At 41.3% G+C, this 22,707-nt stretch overlaps 1 protein-coding gene across 2 annotated transcripts in view; it reads right to left on the bottom strand.

Annotated features, from left to right (window-relative positions):
* Nucleotides 1-10,440: 10,440 nt before the first annotated feature.
* LOC144728371 (ephrin type-B receptor 1-B-like) overlaps nt 10,441-22,707 on the bottom strand; it is a 175,526-nt gene continuing 163,259 nt past the window's right edge. For both annotated transcript variants that reach the window (XM_078607758.1, XM_078607759.1), the window contains exons 14-16: nt 19,184-19,377; nt 13,602-13,757; nt 10,441-11,902 (exon numbers count right to left, since the gene is read on the bottom strand). In XM_078607758.1, the coding sequence (XP_078463884.1) occupies nt 11,794-11,902; nt 13,602-13,757; nt 19,184-19,377 (459 nt within the window). In that variant the 3' untranslated portion in view covers nt 10,441-11,793. The remainder of the gene's footprint in view (nt 11,903-13,601; nt 13,758-19,183; nt 19,378-22,707) is intronic.

Below are 22,707 nucleotides of genomic sequence, written 5' to 3'. Positions count from 1 at the left end.
CAGTGTCGTCGTATCTTAACGGATATTTATAAAGCGCCTTTAACAAGAGGGGCTTTACAGAAATTATAAATACATATACAAAGTGCACATAGCGTCTTGATTTGAAGCTTTCGTGACTGCAGGAATCCATACTCTTTGGTTCTTTCGGTAAAGTTGCGTAGGCAGAAAAAATAATAGATCGCGACTTTTCGATCGCAACACAAGCAGTTTTCTTGCCTACCTGCGTGACTTTACCGAAAGAACCAAAGAGTATGTACAGAGCGTGATAATTATTCTAAATGAAGACGTTGGGTTATTGTAAACGGTGGTCTGGTTGTGATGAAATAAAACAAGAGGGATTGATAAGGAGGGGTGACCTGGTAGCAGAGGTCGCAACCCGATACCCGGCTACCCGTACCCGGCCGGGTACGTGTACCCGTTTGCGACCCTGGTGCGGCCGGGTACGGGTACGGGTAAGGAATCAAAACCCGTTTGCGACCTCTGCCTAGTAGCCCTGGCCATAGCTGGCGGTGCGATAGAAAGCCGGGGGGATGAAAAGTAATCGGGCACGGATTTGCTGTTCGTTACGATGCGTTTTCTTATACTTTTACATTTACAGAAAGCGCTGCAATTTAAGCTGCACGGCACGACTGCTAAAACGTACTCGGTGAATTGTAATCATCGGTTGGAGTTCACCGTCGATTCTTGAAGCGCACATTGCTAGGACGTGCACAAGAAGAACACTGCATCATTGTGTAAATTCGACCGTGGACATGCGTGACTTAGAGCTTACAGAAATGCTGCACATGAAAGGCGGGGGGAGGGGTGGGCTAAAGCTTACGCCATGCTTTACCCTAATCCCAAAAGTCTGGAAATTGTAGGTTTAAGGGTTAACCTGTGTCACGTGTGTATTTTGATTGACCTCACCGGGCAGGCAGGGGGCCCTTCCTTCCTGGTGCCACGATACGCCTCCACGCCTCCCGGGCCTCCACGCTTCACTGTCACCCCTTGAGTTCCATGCATGGGTAGGGCCTCTCTGCTTCTTCCTCTCGGGTTAAAGAGCATTTCCTGACTCCAGCAGCCTGTACTTGATTTGAGGCTTGCTGAAAAATATTGTCTACAACATGCTGGAGGTTGGGATTTTTGTTGTTGTTGTTGTTGTTGCTGTTTTGATGTTTTCCTGTGACTACAAACAATATCGCTGGATATATATATTTGTAAACGTAGCTATCTGAATTTGTTGGTGCTCACCTTTTGAGGCCAGCATTGTCACATGGGGGGTGCTGGGTCTTATCTTACACCTGGCCACCTTTGGCTCCCCAGTGTATAGCTGTAGTTTAATTGTTTTTGCACGTGTTATTTATATTTGGTCAAGAGCCACACTTCCTGTAAACATATGCACATCTTATTGGTTTTATTTATTATTTTGCCGAATATTAACAATTATTCGTCTACATCAATCTTCTTGGTTCTTTCGGTAAAGTCACGTAGAAGGGAAGTAATAAAATAATAAAAATAAAACATAATAAATAAAATAATTCTCACGACGTTTCGGCTACAACGCAAGCAGCCGTCTTCAGGTATTATGTTTTATTTTTATTATTTTTTATTTTTATTATTTTATTACTTCCCTTCAACGTGACTTTACCGAAAGAACCAAGAAGATGAATCCCTGCAGTCACGAAAGCTTTAAATCGAAATCGTCTACATCTAGTTTCGACTGTACTTTGTGGTCCAGTTCTCCCTTGCGAGAGGCTCTTGTCTCAATGAGCTCCCACGTGGCCATAAACAACGTTGATGCACACACTACGTGTGAGTGGAGTGGTGAGATTGTGGTCAGCGTGAACTCTGGTATGAACCTGGACACCTGAACTCGATTCGCAACCTTGGCCAACTTTGGCGGCAAGTGATATCAGAAACAATGCTGGGTCCCCCACCTTCATCAACACCCGCACTGGAAAATATGGTGAAGTATGGTCAAACATCCACCATGACTCAAAAGTACACGAAAGCCTTCACCCAACATTAGACCGATACAATCACACGGTATGTATGCACATGTGATTTAGGCTAAGCTGACCTAAGGGTGGCCCAGGACAAGTTCAGATACCAGTTTCCAATCGTGTGCATGGTCAACAACAGGGCCTGCATCGCTGGGACTTGCAGAACATTGTGATAAATAAATTAACCTCTACAATTTTCACTGACACATAAAACCTTGGAAATGAGAATTGTTCATGATGTACTTGTACTAATGTATTATGATAAAATAACTACTCAAAAAATATACGAAGATGCTTACATTAAAATGAGTCAATTTAACAAGACAGTATATGTTCTGCATACTATATTATCAATTACAAGTAAAAAAATAATTGAAAAAGATTGTGGAATAGATTAGCATGTTGATTTGGCGGCATTAATTTTGCAAAGGTCTCTTGCAAAGTGAACTTGCACTGAATATCGCTGTGATTTATGATACGGCACACACTTTAACTGGCCGATGAAGATCCATTCTTGAGCCCAAATCTGAGTCGGTTAAAAAAAGCCCTGAAAATCTTTGAGAAAGTGGAACTTTCCACACATTAATTGCCAACATGTGTATGTCCTCATACTGGCTGCATTGGGGCATGCAAGCGTCAGCAGTAATTACAAAAGGCTTACATTTTTGTATGTATATTTTTTATTTTTTTACATTTTTTGGAAACAATTCTGAGATATTTGTGGCACTCTTTCTATACTGCTAATAGTTTGCTAATAGCTTTCCTGCTCTGTCTCCCTTTATCTCTGGTTTAACTTAAATGTTCCTTTTTGTAAAAAAAAATAACTGCCAATATTTGGCATTTTACAAACATCCTATATGGAACATGTAATGCCCTACGAATGTGTGATGCTGAGGTCAGAGGTTATCATTATTAATAATGTTATTGTTACCTCCCCTCCCACTGTTCTAAAAACCTTCAAACGCTATAACTATGGACTATGATTTAGAAATATTTGTTCTTAGATAAAAGGATCACAATTACCTGAACAATATCTTAAATTAGAATTGGCATGTGGTGGACAGCGTGCGCAATGTGGAACACGAACACTTACCACGTGGCAAGCAATTCTAAGCACCGTTCAAATGAGAGATGCACCGTTGTGGATGATACGGCATAAGCCGTACACACCAACTTCGTAAACAAATTGTATTGCTACGCATCATCAAGAATCGCTCTTAGAACACATCAAATCGTTTAGAGTACTGTACATTCTGCTGATAATATTTACGCTGTAAAACAGCTATCACACTTTCTGTCAATATGACTCAGACTTGAGAGAGTATTGCGCAGCTGGCAATTGAACACATATTTCACAGCCTTGGGGCTCTCATTGTCAGTTGAACTGACCTGGAAAATGTGACGTTTGGCCAGACACCAAAACCCACTCCCATCCAGACTGTACCTCGTATTGCAACTAAATCATCAAACCAACAAATCACTCATTCAATCAATCAATCCATAACATCCTTGAAGATGCTTTTTCTAGAGGACAATAAGGCATCATGAGGGAACAGCTTTCATCCATTGGTATAACCTGTGAGCCTGGACCATCTGTTTAAATCTCACCTTACCTCCCCATGATTCTTCACAATCATTAGGTCATTACATCGACATTTTGACCTTTCCGTATATGTATATATATTTATTTTCCCCATCTCCCAAATTGATACCTGGCAGTGGTTAAACAAATTATCTTGAAGACTAAATGAACACAAATGACTGGGCCTGACATATACATTTTCTCTGTCAAAACTACTTCGTTAGTTATCTTCTAAAATAAGTTCAACAGTTTTGTTTCTATTTAACTTTGTGTACATCGAGGTATTTTTTTTCCTATAATTCACCCTTGCAAGCCAAGTTTACGCGGTGGAAATTAATGAACACTGGCGTCGTGTCCCCAACAGTGTGGTAAGGTTTGAAATGCAAAGACTATATGAAGTACTACACAATTAATATATATGCAGACTTCTCAAGAGTTGGACCAAGGAATGAGCCTTGGACTGGGTCTTCTTCTTTTGTATGGCGGGGAGTTGAGCGGCAGCATTCCTACGGTCACGTCGAGGTTGGCGAGTGAGACGGAAGGAGGCTTCAGGAGTGGCCTCGTTGTGACTGCAAGATGCTGCCAGCAGATTACACTGGTCAACAACAACAAAAAATTACATTTTTTTCTGGCCTGGACTTTTGCAGCTGTTTTAGACTAATTTCAGGGTGCCGATTCCAAATCTGATCTCAGATTTGCTCTATCACATAATTTTTATGCTATCGGCATACAGGTCTGTCTTCACCTGAGGACGGATACTTGCGTTGTGGCCGAAACGTCGTGAGAATTATTTTAATATGTTTTATTTTTATTGTTTTATTATTTCCATTCTACGTGACTTTACCGAAAGAACCAAGAAGATGAATCCCTGCAGTCACGAAAGCTTTAAATCGAGGCATACCCCATTTTCATTGATTTTACCCGAAATTAACTCTGTCACTTATGATTGCAAGTTGTTGCGAGTCAGTGACTGCTTTTGCGTTAAAATATGGTGCTGTATTTTTAGGATAGTGTGTTTATAATATCATTTTATGTAGTTATCCACATTTATATAATATTTTTCTTCTGCAGTTTTTATTGAAAATGCTATATTTGATATCTCAAAATCCTGATGTGATAGATAAAAAACTGATGCCAGATTTGGAATCGGCACCCCAAAATTACCTTAAAAACCGTTGGAATACCTTATGCCAGAAAAAGTGTGTTGACCAGTGTCATCAAAGTGGGCCGTCGTACCGCGATGTCGTTGCATAGGTTGTGTGATTTGTGATCGCAGTCGCAACTGTGCGATATTCTTGTTGGTACATCGCTGGAACAGGATTGCCACATCTGCAGTGCAAATGTTCTGATGCAAATCTTGCGCCGGGAGATAGTTTGTCGGTATTCTGTGTCTCTCATGCATTTCCTGATAAACCAGGATCACTTCATATTGAGGCGATTATTTAGTCTAAACCGTGTGGTTGCATTCCTCTGCAAGGCAAGTGAAAGCAGACACATCAAAAGGTGAGGCACTGCTGCTCAGCATCCAGTGTTTCCTGGTAATCGTGATGTAAAAAAACACACAATTTGGAATAATGGAACACATCGCTATACTAGCCACAGCGATAATTATGTGGCAAGAGAAAGTACTGTGCACTGTACGAATAGTCGTGCACAATTTTGTATACTGCACACTACGTCCATTTTATTGCTGTAAAGCCCAGCAGAAAAAAATGACACACACAATATAGTTTCTCTTTAAAACTCTGTGGACCTGAGTGTGAAGCATGCCACAAATATAAAGTTTGACTCCGAGGCCCTTCCCCGTGCTTTTGTATGCCAAGTCAAACAAACAGACCACGTTTGTCACAAAGGAAAGCCAAATCCTAAAAGAAAAAAACACAATTGCAGACTGGGGAAGCACAGGGGAAAGGAGTCCCTCGAAGTCCGGTGTCACGACTCGTGACCATAAATGGGAGTAATCCTGAAGGCATTGATGAGACGTATTTATTTTTTATTCCTCTGCCAAAAACCATAATCGTGAGATTTTTCTCACTCTCAACTAAAATTGTGAGGCCACAAATAAGGTATGTATCAGAAGCCCTATGGTCATGTGCATCGTTACAATAATAGGAATGCTTTCTTTCCAAAATATTACACCATCTAAAAGGCTGTCTGCATTAGGTGGAGGGAAAAACAACCCAAACCGAGGGGTTATGGAGAGTTGAAAGTAGAATATGAAAAAAATAGAAAAAATGAAACAGATGCAATCTTTTGGCGAGCTGCAATACTTGTAATGTAGGATGCGTGCGATGCGATCAGTGAGAAGACAACAACATGCTTTTTTATTACTTGTTTTATTATTTTTTTAAATTTCAAAAGTTTTATAACTCCTACAAATGTTTGTGGAAGCAGCAAATATTTTAAAAATACTTACAACAATTACACACACACACAAAATATATATCAGAAGAAAAAACATCCCCAAAATTAAAACGTGGGCAAAAATACTGTGTGCACAAAAATTAAAAACCATATATTTTTGTACATAAAAGCAAGTGGTGATTGGAAGACAGTGCACTGAACTTCCATGTTATCTAAAACACAAATGTCTGACTTTAGTTCATAATTAGTACACACAGACATACATCATGCCTTACAAAAACTGACTACCACAACATGACATTAACGATAATGTACAACATTTACAAGTCAATGCCTCTGCACTTAGAATTGTTGATGTTTCTCCTCTTCCATTGTTTTGCATTTTACATTTTCCAAAGTTTTTTTTCAGAACAAGCACTGCATGAACAAAAACATTAAAAATAAATCCCAGCTTTCAATTGTCTCGTGGAATATAGGGGTTTTTTTGTAAGATTTTAAGAACACAGATGTATCTATTCCCATAGACGTCTGTTAAGCTGCACCGAGTCAAAAGGCGCATGGCTCACAGGGTTATACCTAATAAATGAAGCTGAAACATCTTCACCGTGAGAGTGAACGGCATGACTGGATTCCACAAGAATTGTAAAAAAAAGCTTTAATAATTACAAGGTCACTGTGGTTTAGTGCACATTCCTGTGAACCTGGTGACCTGAGTGTATTTATCAGCCAATGACCAGCGTGGTGAAGTATGGTCAAACGACTTGTATGACCAGAGGGGCCTTCTTTCAATTGAATTTTATTTCTAGAATGATTTTCATACTCTCAATTTGAGGGCTTCCAATTTTACGCAACTATCTATTAACTATTTTAGATCAGGGTTTCACAGTTGTCACGACAACACTCTAATAATTAGGGGATTCTATGGGATTTCCACAACTGTTTCTCAAAAGCTAATGAAAAACCTCACAAACCAAAAAAAACCTAAACTTCTTAGCTGGGGGAGGGGACAATCCTTGCAGGGTAAGTGAATGAATATATCTACTGGTAGGTAGACATAGGAGTCTGTACTGCAATGCGTACTTGGTACAGTATACTGAGTTAACATACTGACGATTAACGTTAAAAAAGGTGACTTGATCAAGGCGTACTATTGTACAGGTAGCACTGTGCGCCACACTTGGTATAACACTGCAGCCATATCACCCAAGCATTTCGATCATACTCTACATACGAAGAGCACACAAAGGATTACATTTTTTGAAAGTTGTAATGTATGCTTTAAAGTGACAAGACTTTTAGATGATTACCGATTCATATTTGCTCACATTAAAAATACAAATGTAACATACATTAAACGATTTTGCAGTCAATGTTATGTTATTCATTTTAATCCCTGCAAGGAATTCCCGTTAACTAAATACGGCACAAATGGTGTAACGTTTTAAATCAGGACATGTTGAATTTGTAAAGAAAACTTAACTTGCATGAACATTTTTGCACCTCACGAATCAACCTTGCATTTCCCATCGAAAACATGTTTAGTTTTCATTATAATTCTAAATTTAATAAACACACATTGAAAAAAATATAATAATTCATGCCAAATTCCTCCCCCTCTCCAAAAAGAGTTAGCAAACGCTTCATTATTATTAATCTACCACGGTTTTTTGAGCATGTGACTTTCATGACAGGCAAATCAACTCGTGCATAATGGTTTTCTCTCACAGACTTGTTAGCGATAAATGTTGCTGGCAGCCACTCATGCAGGGATTCTCAAAACTCTTACGAGCCACACCACGCTCCGTCTCTCTCACGTGTACCAATGTACTTCAAAATTCAAATAAATTAAACTCGTTCAACGCTGCACGTGCCGATGATTGCTCAACACGTCCCCACGTGATGTGATAAGCAATTAACCGTAATTTGAATCGGTTCTATTAATGCAGACAGCCTTAATTGCTTTGTGCATGTCACGTGGGACCGTGTTTAACAATCATTGGGCGCGTGCAGCGTGGAAACAAGTTTACTTGTATTTGAATGGGGAGTAAATTGGTAAACACGTGGCATAGTGGGATGGATCGTGCGGACTGCAGTTGGGAAACCGTGCACTAATTTATGGGTCGCACTTTAAGAGTGTGTGATAAGTCACTTGTCAGGCTACTATTTTGTCAAGTTTCACATTTGCCTCAGTACGAGTCAAGTTGGAAGGCTCTCAGCAGGTACAAAAGCCAAATTAATAAAAAAAAATCGTTACTGGGAAGAAAACAACTTGTACTATTCACTGGCTTGGGCAAAAATAAGGAAAAATAAAGGGCATAGAGTTGTTGCTGTAATTGTCATTGTCAATGTAAGTGCTCAAAGTCTGAGAAGTGGAGAAAAAGGCAGTGGAGGACATCCTAGGAATGATACTCGTGAATTCCTAATTCATTTTTATTTTACAGTATAACACAGAGAAGGTTCATATGGATAAGTTTTCTTTACAATTTTACAACATTTTTATTCACGTGAACAAAACCGCTGTAATCTGGATTCTCTAAAACGCTTGCAGTGCCTCATGCAAAGGTTCCAAATAAGTTAGTGGCAAAAAAATAAATAAAAATAACAAGATGAAAAAAAGCATCTTGTTATTTCAGAAATTATCTACACAGGCAACTAAATATTTGCCACTAAAAATATAAACGAAATAAATTATTACAAAATAAACCCCAATGAGACCTAACGTCTTGTGTCATTTAAATTATCTGACAGAAGAACAATTTGTCCAAGGAAGAGTCAATCTGAGCTACAGAACAGGCTACGAATTATTATTTGTCATCAACATACACACTGACAGCCGTGAAATTATTGCAAGAATATAAGCATTTGCAAGTGGCACGAGAGCAATAACCCAAATCGCGATTCGGCATTCAGACTTCCAGTTGTAGGTAACCTACAGAGGTTGCAGAGAAATATCGCAGGAATAACCAAGCACTGCCCCCCCCCCCTCTCTTCTCCCCTCTAAAGCCCCCTCCACACCTGAGCGATCAACAAAATCGCTGAGCAGATCGCTTGAAATCGGAAGAATCTGCCTCCACTCTGAGCGATCAGTTTGCTCAACTTGCTTGGAGAGAGATACGTATGTTCAAGTCAGTTGCACGCAAACAACGGGCGCTGCTTGACGGCTCAGGTGTAAGACCCGGCTTAAGATGACGCTTGTTAAATACCAGCACACGTTATTAACACTACAGTTTTTTCTCAATTTTACAACTGAAAATTACACAATCCACTTTTGGCATCTCTCTTAGGGTCTGCACAACCAAGATTATGTGCAGTCGCTCCAACGGACAGCCTTCGTGAAAACAGAGAGTACTCGGTGCAGTTTTCTCGTAATATAGACGCAGAACCAAAATCTGTTTGAATTAATGGATGTTTTATTACACATGTGCCTCTGTCTGTTAACTTACAGCTGCAGAATAATTGTAAGTGAAATCTGCAACTGACAGATAAAATAATATTTTCAACTTTAGCAAGGGCCATACGTTCATTGTAAGACGTACTTGACATGTAACGGTTGCTGAATTCAATCACCAAAATAGGTTCCACATCCAACCTTCATAGTTTGCCTCGCATTCACGGTGCAGTGTCCTCGATTTTCTTAGCAGATGTCATGGGCAAAGATCCCGGAGGTGGCCCAGGACACTCTGGGGGGACGATGTCGCTCGGCTGGCATGGAAACGCCTGGAAATTCCCCATGGAAGAGCTAGAGTCTGTGTAGTGTATAGTGTAGTGTATAGTGTAGTAGTGTATAGCAATGTAGTGCTGGAGTCCGTCGCCAGGGAAAGGGAGGTCTGGATCGCCCTACACGGCGAACTTCGCCAGGACAAGCGTATTGAGAAACGAACCAATTGAGAAACGAATATCATCTTTCCATTGCCAAGCCGACTATCCCTTTAACTGCTCTGTGGTACGCCGTTTGAGTATGTTACATACTCACAGTCAACATCGTTCATGTTTCGACAACATTCTCGTCTAAAAGCTTGCAGAGTTCAGGGTGAATTAAAGGAAGGCATCAGTTTAAGCTTTTTTATAATTTAGAATAATAGTTTGCCAATTTGGTCAGAATAGTCAGTTATATCCTTCTGGGGACACTGACATACTATCATAAGTTTGTGTCATGAAGTTTGAGTGGCAGAGGGTACATTTATATTTTTACAATTGATATTTTTCCTTCATAATGATGTGCGATCATGGAAAATTTACATAAACCAATGTGTTTTAATTATACATACTTTCGGCAGGGCATTATACTGAATTAAGCTCCAAGTACTCTAATAAAATATTCTTTCGCTCTCGCTCTTGCTCTTTTCCTCTCCTATGCATCAAAGCATAATAATCTTTTTGGCATCTTAACCTTGTACTTGTTACGTTGGAACCTTGCTGCGAAGTTGTTTTTCATGCGAAGACAGATGTTTGAAAATATACATACATAACGTTTGCATTTTATTCTCATCGCTATTAATTGGACGTAAAGAGTTTTCAGAAACAAAAATATTTTTTTTATTTTTGATACCAGCCACTACATAACGCAGTGCCTTAAAAACGTGCAAGAAATAATACATTTAATACAGTACTAAAATGCTAAAACATAACATTTTTCCTGCAGTTATAAGATTCAAATGTAACAGATAATGTAAATAAAAAAAATCTAGCAAGCTAAAAGAATATTATTAAACAAGATCTTCAATATGAAGACTAATGTTTAAGGAAACTCTGCAAGCTAAATGTATTATTTCGCAACGGTAAACTAGGAGACAACGACTTGGTGTAGCTGTGACATGTTTGACCTTGAACTCAAAAGCCAAACGATTATAACAATAATAATTAGGCAGCAATATTAATAGCCGCTTGACGGTGAAGTTGATCAACCAAGTTCTAAGCAGCTGCTGCGGACAGCATTGTTTCTATAGTTGTTGCATCTCTCTTTGCTTCGCTGCCTAAGAATTGACGTTTAGCGGAACGGCATTGGCGCCAGACGTGGCCAGAGCAGAAACCCTTCTCCCCCAGTGTGTGTGCGCGCCGTGCACCCACGCGCAATGCACTCGCGCAGCGAAGACGTTGCCGCTCGTTTGCTCCTGTGTCGTACAGCAGCGCGTCCTTCCTCTGGAATTGTCCTTTCGAGACACCATTAAACAATGCTTCACCTAGGACCTTCCACAATTAGGTCTTTTAGAGGTCCCATTGAAGTGTCCTGCTTGCAAGTAACTTGAAGACGGAAAAACAAAACCATTTGTATTTTTTCGTGATATTTTTTTCGGCTTATTTGTTTTTTTTTTGTACTTATTTTTAATTCCTATATATTGGTGAAATATTATAAAGCGTTGATACATGCATCTGTGACTTGTAACGCCCTCCAAAGAACCCCCGTGAGACTTCTCGGTTGTACGTGGAAGGTTCTTGAGATGGTAAAGAAATCTTCTGAAAGATCTCGGTCTTGACATCTATCACACATCAACGCCACTAATGACATTAACCACTAAAAAAAGTCCAGACGATGTCACGTAATGAGCAAAGACCGCACAGATGATGTTTTCCAGCTGGGAGAAGAACAAAACAAGTACTATGATCTCACAGGTGCCTTCATGAATGATCTAAACGTTGACGTGATCAAGTGTATTCAGTTTAACAGCCGGATGTATTTCTGTATGCTTTAGTGAATGTCTTTAGCTCAGATGTGTGCATTTTCCCATCATGGCACATCTGTTGACATCAAAATAAATGTACTGCGATTGATTTTGGAAGTGTCTCATCGTGGCATCCGCCAGTGGCACAAAGCAGATTTACACCGGCTCTTCGAATTTCTCTTTTCAGGAATCTGCATTGATGTCCTCAGACTTGCACCGTTTGGATCTGGTTCATTTGCACCCTCATTGTCTGGATACTGTTAAGGATCTTCTTCTGGTGTCCAGCCAGGGTAACTCCTATCCTTAAGATGTCCCTAAGGGGATTATACACAAAATAAAAAGGCAATGAAAACATTTGTTAGATTATCTTGGAATAGCTTCCAAATGTCTCTCTGCTCCAGGTAACTGCTGTACACAGAGGAGAGCTCACATATACGATTTGCACTACAGGTTCTTTATATTTAAGGAGCAAGACCTTTTGGCTGACTATAAATAAGTACACAATAAGGCTCTATATTGTTACTTTTTTTATCACAGGTGGGGATCCATTGAGAGGAACATCCTAAACCCCTGGTGAGAATGTAACTGATGAAACACCAAACTAAGGAAGGCATCATAACGGTGATAAGCAGTGAAAGTAGACATTTTCAATCGGTTAAGTTATCGGTGAAATCAGCAGTCTAAGCAGACCTCGGAAGAAACAGGTAAATATAATAAGTAAAGATTGTGTGGAACGTATTCTCCTAAAGTGGAGTGCTTTTGCAGAAGATATAATTGCCAGGCAGCAATGCGTTGTACGTGAGTGTCCTTTTGCAGCCATCAAAGCACACACAATACATCAAAGTGACAAACAAGATACACTGCAACCAATGTGCTTCAGAGCACATCACATCCAATTTCTTCTGCACCCTCACAGTTATCGATATTTGTCATTGCCTTTCAGTATCATTGCAAGCGCCGCTTTGTGACCCTCGATGTGACATTGGCAAAAGCAAGACATCAATGTGGAACCCATCGGATGCTGTGCTATTGCAAATATTTAAAAAAATGCACACGTGTATTTGTGTGTGCGCACGTGTATGTGTGTGTGTGTATGTTGTATCATACCAATACTATGAGTGCTTTAGTACCTATCAACTCAAAAGATGAATGTCTAGTTTCATACCCTAGTGTCATTTATAATATGACCTTCTATTGGAAGTGGCTGGGTGACTCAGGGGGTTAATTCTTATGTCACGGTACTCAGCCAAAAACTCTGAGTTGAGCCCCAGGGGCAGACAAGTGAAAAATGAATGCTGCCCTCTCTCTGTATAAGGGTTCTCGTGTGTAGTGAGTTTGATGGCTTGGGACCTGTCACTGATGATTGCATAGATGGGGAAAAAAAAAACCTCACTGTCCCAAAATTGATGATTCCACGTGACTTCATGTCATGTGGCTTTAAGGGGACATATTCCCAGCTCATTCAATAGCGGGTGCTCTGCCAGTTGGAAGAATGCGGAAGACATACAACATTCGGTACCTAGATTGAACGGGATAGTTGTCCAACTTAATGTAGAACCAGGAAAGGCCTTTGTTTCATACTCACAAATTACTAAAATTGTGTGGCAACGGGAAAAAAGGCGAATGTCCTTGATGTAACCCAAGACTCTTTGCGTTGGGCGGCAGTGTCAGTGTGTGTGGCTCTCCAATGGAAGGGTGTGAGTTCAAATCCCAGTTGGGGGTCCCTCTCAGCCATTCATCCATTTGGGTTTGATAAACAGAGCAGCCACTTCTTGGGGGGGAAAGTCAACAGTGGATGTCCTTTAGATAACCTCACCCACACCAAAGGAATGTGGAATTTCCACCACTGTCTCATGATTGTCAGCGGGAGATGATCAACAACCACGTGCTTGTTTGAGAGAGACACCATTCACCTCTCAAAAACACGTAGGTTAAAATCAAACGTGATACATCTGTGTAATCACTGCTGTGTATATTAAAAATTTTCTCGTTTTAGGCAAGGTCAAAACTTACTCGGCAGTCATGCGGGAGACCAGGTCAAAGGAGGTGAAGCCGGCACTGGCAAAGTTGTCCTTGTAGCGACCCATCTTGATGGCATCCAGCCACTCATCCACCGAACCAAAGCTGGCAAAGTCAGGCACCGACCGGTCCAGAAGTGGCTGTGAGATACTGCAATAGCAACGATCGCATGTCAATAAGGATGCTCTCACTGTCACGTTCACCCCATCTCGCAGTACAGAACATCGGCGACATGAAGGGCACATGCCTATTTTTAGATCTCGTTAAATACTGCATGATCATTGGTAAAGGTGCAGCACCACCATAGCTCGATCATATCGCTGCTGACAGAAGGGCCTCCACTATAGGGAGCTCTGGAAAGACCCTCTGGTTCGATTTAAAGCTTTCGTGACTGCAGGGATTCATCTTCTTGGTTCTTTCGGTAAAGTCACGTAGAATGGAAATAATAAAATGATAAAAATAAAACATCATAAAGTAATTCTCACGACGTTTCGGCCACAACGCAAGCAGCCGTCCTCAGGTGAAGAACAGGTCTGTCGGGAAGACATAGTCATTCAGACTGTCTTCCCGACAGACCTGTTCTGTCTGAAATGACACAAAGACAGTGTCATTTCGACAGACCTGTTATTCACATGAGGACGGCTGCTTGCGTTGTGGCCGAAACGTCGTGAGAATTACTTTATTATGTTTTATTTTTATTATTTTATTATTTCCATTCTACGTGACTTTACCGAAAGAACCAAGAAGAAGACCCTCTGTGTTGTGATGTTGGCCTTCTGTGCTCACCGAATGTCTCGCTAGGTAATATGGTCATTAAAAGGTGAAATGGGGGGGGGGGGGGGAAACACGTAATTCCAAAATGTCTAAATACTTTTCGTGAACAATTTCTCGTGAATATTGTGCATTATTTCGATCTGTATTTTGCACAGGTAAGAAGTTGCAAAGATATATATGGTGGCATATATATTTTAGCAATGGAAAGGGAATGCAATTAACTGACGAATAAAAAAAAGAGTCGTATATTTTCAAGGTAAACGAAGATGTTGTGAGCCAATGATGAGTGGGCAAAACAAAAAATGCTGCAGGTCAAACCCAACTTCACTTTTTATTTCCTGCCAAGGCATGCATTACAAGCCAGCCTGGCGAGGTCCTATCTGGTATATATCTATGGCCTGACCTCGCAAGTGCTAGCCATCTCTTATCAGCCATGGCTTCTGTTACCTCATTATGGAGATAATCACCAAAAACCGCAGTCCGAAGAAGAACCTTTTATACACATGTTCCTTTGTTCACGACATAACAAAAAAAGTAGCAAACAAGAATACGGCTAGCTAGCTATTTTCTTTTTGTGCCCGATGCCAATGCTCACACTGCCAAGTCTTAAAAAAAAACCGGCACTGAGACTGCATTTCTGTTCTTTAAAAATATATATATTTGAGTTTGAATTGGTTGTTGATTTATCAAAAAAAAGCCAGTCATCTCTGTGCAGCCCTGCACTGAACCAAAATACAAAGCACGGTGCTCCACTTCCAACGTGACTTCTTTTTGGTTCTCTGATCTGCAAAATTGTAATTAAATTCTCGGTGTGCGCTGCATGACTTTGAAGCTACTAATGATGCTTTATCATTAGAATGCTATTTTCAAAGAAATATTATATTATTATACAGTGCATTAGCATTTAAAAAAAACTGTTCATCCATACTCAAGCTTCATATTATTTGTGTATATAGCTTTACTTAATGAAGATGCATTTTTTTATGGTGCACACCTACTGCTCAGATTTTAAGAATAAACCTTTCCATACTTAACATTGCATTCTATAATATTTTACCATCATCATCATCAGTCATCAATTTGTATCAACCACTGGTTGAAGGTCTCCCTATGCTATCAACATCCTTCATGGTGCAGTGCTGTCAGCAGCATCTCACTCCTGCGTGAACTGATCTTATCACTCCATCTCCACGGTGGTCGTGCTCTTGGGGACATTCTCTCCCCCCGACCTCCTTTCACTGCCATTCCATCACCAGTCTCGTCCATCGGATGTATTAATGACAAACACTATATATGTTTGTACTCCATATGAATGTAATTATTATGGTTATAATATATCATCACAAAAATACATTACATAAATCAGCACGTGCTGTATATACTACGATGTACTTTTTCACGGCTGTGCTGTAAAGATAGCTCTCCGATGGGTTTTTGGGTTTTACCATATGTTTGTAATAATGTCCGACGTTTCGTTGCATTGCTCAAACGAGCAATGGAGTGTCCTCTCCGATGGCAGCCCTAAAACAAATGCCAGAAACTCCACATTCCTATGGCGGCAAGGAGCATTCACTCCACGAGGACACCCACGTAGCACGCGCGCGTTTTTTTTTAACAACGCAAAAAAAGTTTAAATGTGCCCAGGGTGACAATTTTTAAATTAATTTAAGTGTAATTTATCCATCGTGTAATTAAGTAAAAAAAAATCCCTTAATTAAAAGGAAAGGTGGGGTGTGTGGGGGTGGTAGTGGGGCGGGCGGGCGGGCGGGCAGGCTGTTATTGACAGGTGGGTTCGAACTGCTGTGTGTGCGCACAAGCGGGTGATTGTGCAGCCCACATCCTCTATGGCTCCCCGCTCCCGCACAGCACAAAACTAAGAAACATGACCTCTCCCAGTGATGGAAATCAGATAACGTCCGGTCTGGTCTCTCAGCTGCCCCTCTTGGGAATAACCTGTTCCCTCTTAACCGGTTGTGCAATAACACATATGAGCAAAATCATATATGTGTGTGTAATTAGGTAATTAGTTAATTAAAAAATTAGCACCAGGTGTATGCAGTCAGAGTGTTTTTTTTATTTTCTTTTGGGGGTGGGGAATTACTATTAAGACTTTTTAACATGAAACTCAATTACATTTAGGCGATTCGGGTGTACAGCGATTACAAGGTTGATTTTGGCCGGGTTGAATATGAGAGGTGGGGGGGGGCTAGGTGTGTTGCAAGGTGAAACCTGTCAATTAGTTTCTGTTAAATTAAAAATAAAAAAACAATGCCAGGTTAACATTGCGTAATACTTCTTAAAATCCACTTAAGGCAGACAGAAAATTATCGGCAAAAAAAAGCCACCGAGGCCCTAAGCAAGCAGACATCTGCAACAAAAACAAAAGCCCTCAGCCGAATGTAAATGTTATGTGCGTGGCTAAAAATGAAGTCATACTTCAACAAGTCTTCAAGGCTACCTCGATTTTGGGCCAGATAATGTTCTACCAATCTAGTACCATTCTCCTTCATCTCCGGGCTTTATTATGAACATAACATTATAATTACACAAGGCATATGTCGCTTATAGCAGTTTCAAGTCTGACAGCTGGTACCAGACTGCAGAATGAACAAAGTCTCCTGAAAATATATTTGGCTTCAGACTGTTTGCAATTCCCCCAGGCTTGTACTGCATTATCAAAGAAACAGGCTTACTTTAGAACACCCAATACAATATTTATATGGTGCTTGCATTGCTACTTGTAATCAACTACAGTGAGTAAAAAGTTATCTTCTCTTTGACTAGACATTTATATTTAATCAACTGGCCTGGCGAGTATAAAACCGTAATCTCGCAAGGCCATTAAAACATGAAGCACACACAAAGCAATTATCGCTCTGAATTCGAAACTTAATTTAAAGTTCGAAAAGAAAGCACCATAATGCTCTTTAGATAGTAATATGACTTTAAATTATATACGTGGCTGGAGTGATGGGTGGGAAAAGTGGTTAGCACTGTGCGTTATGCATTCCCTGATATAGCAAAAAGCAATGGCGAGCGACATCTGAACTAGGCCAGAGTCTCCCACTTCACCAACATGCACTGACCAGTGTGGTCAAACAATTCCCGTGACCCACATGGCATGGCAAGGCCTTCACCCAGCAGTGGTTTGACAAAGGGCAGCAAATTACTGAATTACTGTTATTACAAACTTCTCAAGCACGCCCTTGCTAAACATCGCGATCGGATCGCGAAACCGTTGCAGACACGCGCAGCTCACCGGACAGCGCTTTACCAGCGTGAAGCACGCTCAAATAATCCATAATACCCGCACGGCGTGCGAGTGGGCCCTCAACAGAAAACGGATGGACAAGGGGGCTGCACCCATACCTCGTTTAACAGTGCTCAAGCATACGCCTGTGAAGAGGACACTAAAGCTGATAGCTAAACTCGAGAGCAGGGCAAAAGCGAGGAGCATTGTGTTCAACACTTTGCAAGTGGCTCTCTCTCTCTCTGCCGTCCATAGACAGGGTTTAAGCAATGATATGGATGCTGTGAATCTTTCCGGGCACCCATCCCCCCTCTTCTTGGTTCTACGTGACTTTACCGAAAGAACCAAGAAGATGAATCCCTGCAGTCACGAAAGCTTTAAATCGAAACCCCTCCCCCCTCTCTCTCCTCTGCTTCTCCTTGTACCATCTCGTATCCATCTCCTCTGTCCACCTCATCCTGACTTGGCTTTCCTTTGACATATTCTTGGGGGGACGGTTGGGCAGTACCATTCTTTTGCCGTCTGTATACTCCGATCCCTGTACCGTCGCTGAGACTCGTAAATGAAATAGAGGGAGGGAAAGGCTGCGGCATGGAAGTCGGTTTCGTAAGCTCGCTAGGGAGATTAGTCGAGAGTTTTCACCATGTTTAGTTCGTGTCTGGCACCACAAAACGAACAAGTCGTAAAAAAAAGCCATTCCTTTTTTTATTACACAGAGAAGAAAAAAAGGACAAATAGTTTCCAAGACTTTGGTAACAAAATACTGTAAATAAGCTGTCATTTGCCAGACCGTTACAATTATTTTGGTTACAATGCAGGAGCTGAGGAGCCAAAGTTGTTTTACTGCCGTTTGGTCAAAGTGTCCTAGGACAAAGGCTCAATGTTTACGAATGCATGCATTCGTGTATTTATAAATAGTCGTTTAGCATGGTCAGAATATGCCCCTGAACGATCGGAATGTTCAGGAGTTGACAACCCACACAGAGAAGAATTGGTTCATGAACTCGATAAATAACTTAAGATATAAAAGGAGACGCAGTGGTTGGAGGATAATAAATAATCTAAGAACATCACAATCACCATTTAGAAACGCGTGTTTTCACAGCTCTTATCCTATATAGATGTATATAGCGTCTTATTCCAAGGTGCTTTCCAGCAATACAGCTGTGCTGTGCAGCCCTCTGGCACATTTTCGATCCTGGAGAAGCTCCCAGCATGTGCGGCGAAACGTCAGACATCGTGCCGAACGCGTGGCACAACCCAAAAAAAAAAACACACGAGAGGTAAAAAAAAAACACACACGAGAGGTAAAAAAAAAACACACACGAGAGGTAAAAAAAAAAACACACGAGAGGTAAAAAAAAAACACACGCCTGCGTTCGGGCAGGATATGTCACCCGTAGAAATACAACCCCGCTTAACAAACATCCACATAGGGGCGAGCGGGGGGGGGGTGTGCAACAAAACCATAGCGCCGTGTAGCTAGCAGTGGATGGAGAACGGTTGAGAATGGGCATTCCGTGCAAGTGTAAACATTCAAATGGAAACTGACCCCGGTGTGACGCATGCGACGGTCTTGAGGCTGGCCGGCGTACGAATGAGTTTGTCCAGGGTGTTGACGATCTGGCCAAATTTGGGCCTTTCATTGCGCTCCTTCTGCCAGCAGTCGAGCATGAGCTGGTGAAGGGCGGCCGGGCAGTCCATGGGTGCCGGCAGCCGGTAGTCCTGCTCGATGGCGTTAATCACCTGCAGAGCCCCACAGAGGAGGATCATCAGCATCGAGGATTTATTGCGGGCAAAGTCACCGATGCCACACGCGCCAACACCTTCAATCCTCTGCCATATCCTGGCAGCTGCAGTAGAGTTGGACGCGCAGCGACCGCCTAAATCTGCCCAAGCATCGTGCCCTGCCCAGAGCATGGAGAAAACAATTTATTTCTAAAAACAACGGCGCATGCATCCTGTGTTCTGCTTCGTACACATATGAATACACACTAATTTCATGTTGATGGTGAACATTATGAGTAATAGCATACGTGAACGGGAGCTTAGTTGCAAATATGATTTATCTCCAGGAATATTACGATCAGTAAGTAGCATCTGAGCCTACCCCGGATATCTCCTTAGTAGTCAGACCGACCTAGCGTGGTGTGAGACACATCACACCATGCCGTGAAAGATAAAAGTTGCCTGCCATGGTGCTGCCAATGCCAACTATGCATGTGCTGTGAGAGTCACAATGTGTGCTCGCTGACACCACTTGTTCCCATCGTGTATTTGACCAAATGTAGTATATTCATATTCGTGCGTATTCTTGAATTATACGGATGATGTTTCTTTTTTTATCTTGCCTTATTCCGTTTTGGATTTTGTAAGAAATCCACAGAAACTACAATGAAACAGGTGAAATTGTAACCAGCAACTTAACCAATGATAATTATCATGTATTATTTCAAACAAACGCATTTCACCCCCCATTGAAAATATGTGCATATTACAAATTATAGTTTATAATGGGATAAGTTCAAAGGCAACGTTTTAAAACTCAATTTACATAAAATAAAAGCATGAAAGATGTTCGTGCCATTAACGTTATAAAATAATAAGTAGATTATGAATAAATTTGTACATGCTGGAGGACAATTACATAGTGTGATACAGCAGCTGTTTCATATCCTAGAAAAATATTGATATAAAAATACATCAATAAATAATAGAGTTATTCATATTAAACACATCAAAGGAGCATTTGCACTTTTGTTTCAGCAAATAAAATACCATAATCGTTTATTTAAGGAGGCATCGATGACGTCAGCTGACAAGTGGCTTTTAAATTGTATCCGTTTCTAAAGTAGTCAAAAACAACATCGATGATTACAAATACATTTCTTATTTTTTATCATGTTAATAACACAAACTTTAAAAACAGAACTACTTTGCAACTACAATGGCATATACATGTGATTTTTGGAGGCAATGATGGATTGCCAGAGTTTAATTCTTGCAAAAGAACTTTGTGCCATTAAGATACAGAGTCGCCACTGCCCACAAGTTCGACAATATCAGAATCAGAAAATGTATTTATACTGGAGGAATCCGATGAGCTAGGAAGCTCTTTTTCAGAGATGTCAGCATGCCATGAATCAGCAGCTCGGAGAATCTGGAATGTAATACATAAACAAAGGCTCACTACATTAAGAATAACTACCTTCATTTATATTAACCCAGAGACCCAAGTTATATTTCCGCTCATGACCAAGATCAGTGACGATTATCTGAACCGGTCCTGGGCCTGCCCTAGGTCGACACAGCCTCAAATGAGTACCTGGTGCGGCGTGTAAACATCGCCACTGGAGCGACAAAAGGGCGTGGTGCTGCCCCCCCCCCGTTCCGGCATTCATAAGTGCTACTCGCTAACAGCACTTGCCCCAACAGTCTGTTAAGGCTATACGGGGATCTTTGTCTTTATATATATATTAGTGGAAATATTTGGATCAATTAACAGCTAACATTTCCCTCCCCCCCCCAAAATAAATGTTTCGTTTCACATTTCACAGCCAGATCGGTGACTTCTACACAGACAGCCGTGACCCAGAGGTGACGTACGTGTGCAGCGCCTGACCCCAGTCGGATTCGCACACCGGAGATCTTTGGAGTCTTTGGTAAACAGACGGTGGTGAGGCGTTTTTTTGTTTCTGACTGTCTGAGCCGAAGCGAGATTGGGCTGGACATTGTGCAGGGGAGAAGACGAATGTGGGTGCTGTGGGTGTGTGATTACCCCGAAAATGTTTGTATCTGACTATGAGACCCCCACACAAAAATTTGGGGGACCATTATACATCCACAAAGGCGTAGCCCCACGGGAAAATGCTCGATGAATGAATGATGAAGCTTGTGGACGGTGGCATCTACGTTAAAAAAACACTGATTAAGCTGACGACAGAACCTTTAAGTACACAGTGCTTGAAACAATAGTTTCTGTACCGAAGCAGGAGCTAGTAGGTGCTAAGATTTGTGACCTGATTATCGTGCAGTGGAACGAGGAAAAAATGGGAGGCAGAATTTCGTGGATCCTCCCAGTGAACTAACCAATTAACCACTGGGAAACAACGTGTTCACAGGGCTATCCCCGACTTCCAAAGCATGGCCGCGTCCCTGCCATTGTGCACACACTTCAGTCACACCTGGGCTCACATTGGTGAACTTTAATAGGCAGAAAGGAAATGGTGGTAGCCCAGGGAAGTCTGGCTCACCGCGGAAGGGTTCCGAGCACTTTTTAAAAACCGCCGATATGTAAAAAGTGGGTGGAGTGGTGGCGCGGTGGTTTGAGCACTGCACTGTCAACCTCAGGTGACCTGAGTTTGATTCCCCTGACCAAGGCTACCATCAGTGGAGAGCGATGTCTGAATCGGGCATGGGCACCTCCCCTTTAACTCACACGAATCGATAAGCACGGCCTAGTATGGTCAAAACAATCTCCAGGATGGAGACGACGTGGGAAGTCCTTCGTCCACAGCGGTGATTTACAGAAGGCTGTAAAATATTACGATGATTGTTTTACATAAACAGTGGCTTGAACGGTGATGTGTTTCCCGTGGTTTTTTGTTCTCGTAGAACATTAGTTAGACATGCTATATGTTAACGTGCCTCTATTTTCACAGGTGTGAAGGGACCAGCAGGGAGTTTAAAACTCGCAGAGCCTCCATCGGAGGACTTTCAGTACTTTCCTCGATAAAAATGTGTAAATGAATAAATGTGTAAATGCAACTGTTGTCACCTTTGTCTTGGTTGCAATGTAAAAGGCGTTTATATAAAAAAAACGTCATATATATAAAAACAATGTATGTATATCTCCCCACAATCAAAATCACATATCTCTGCCATGAAAAACGCCCATTGCCCAAAATCGAACCTATTATGTTTTTCTCTCTCCATTTTTAAGCAGTGCGATTGACATACGTGTTGAGTGATTGTTAGCCGTGCTTGTGCACCACTGCCAATGCCGTATCAGGCTCATTTTTCTGTTGCATTTTTTTCTTCTTCTTCAGAAAATTCCTGCTCAGTAATGTCACTCAG

Source organism: Lampetra planeri, chromosome 28, assembly GCF_965212315.1.
Source record: "Lampetra planeri chromosome 28, kcLamPlan1.2.h2, whole genome shotgun sequence".
NCBI classification, from domain to species: Eukaryota; Metazoa; Chordata; class Hyperoartia; order Petromyzontiformes; family Petromyzontidae; genus Lampetra; species Lampetra planeri.
Note: the sequence above shows the minus strand (reverse complement) of the source record. Positions and strands in the feature narration are given on the sequence as shown.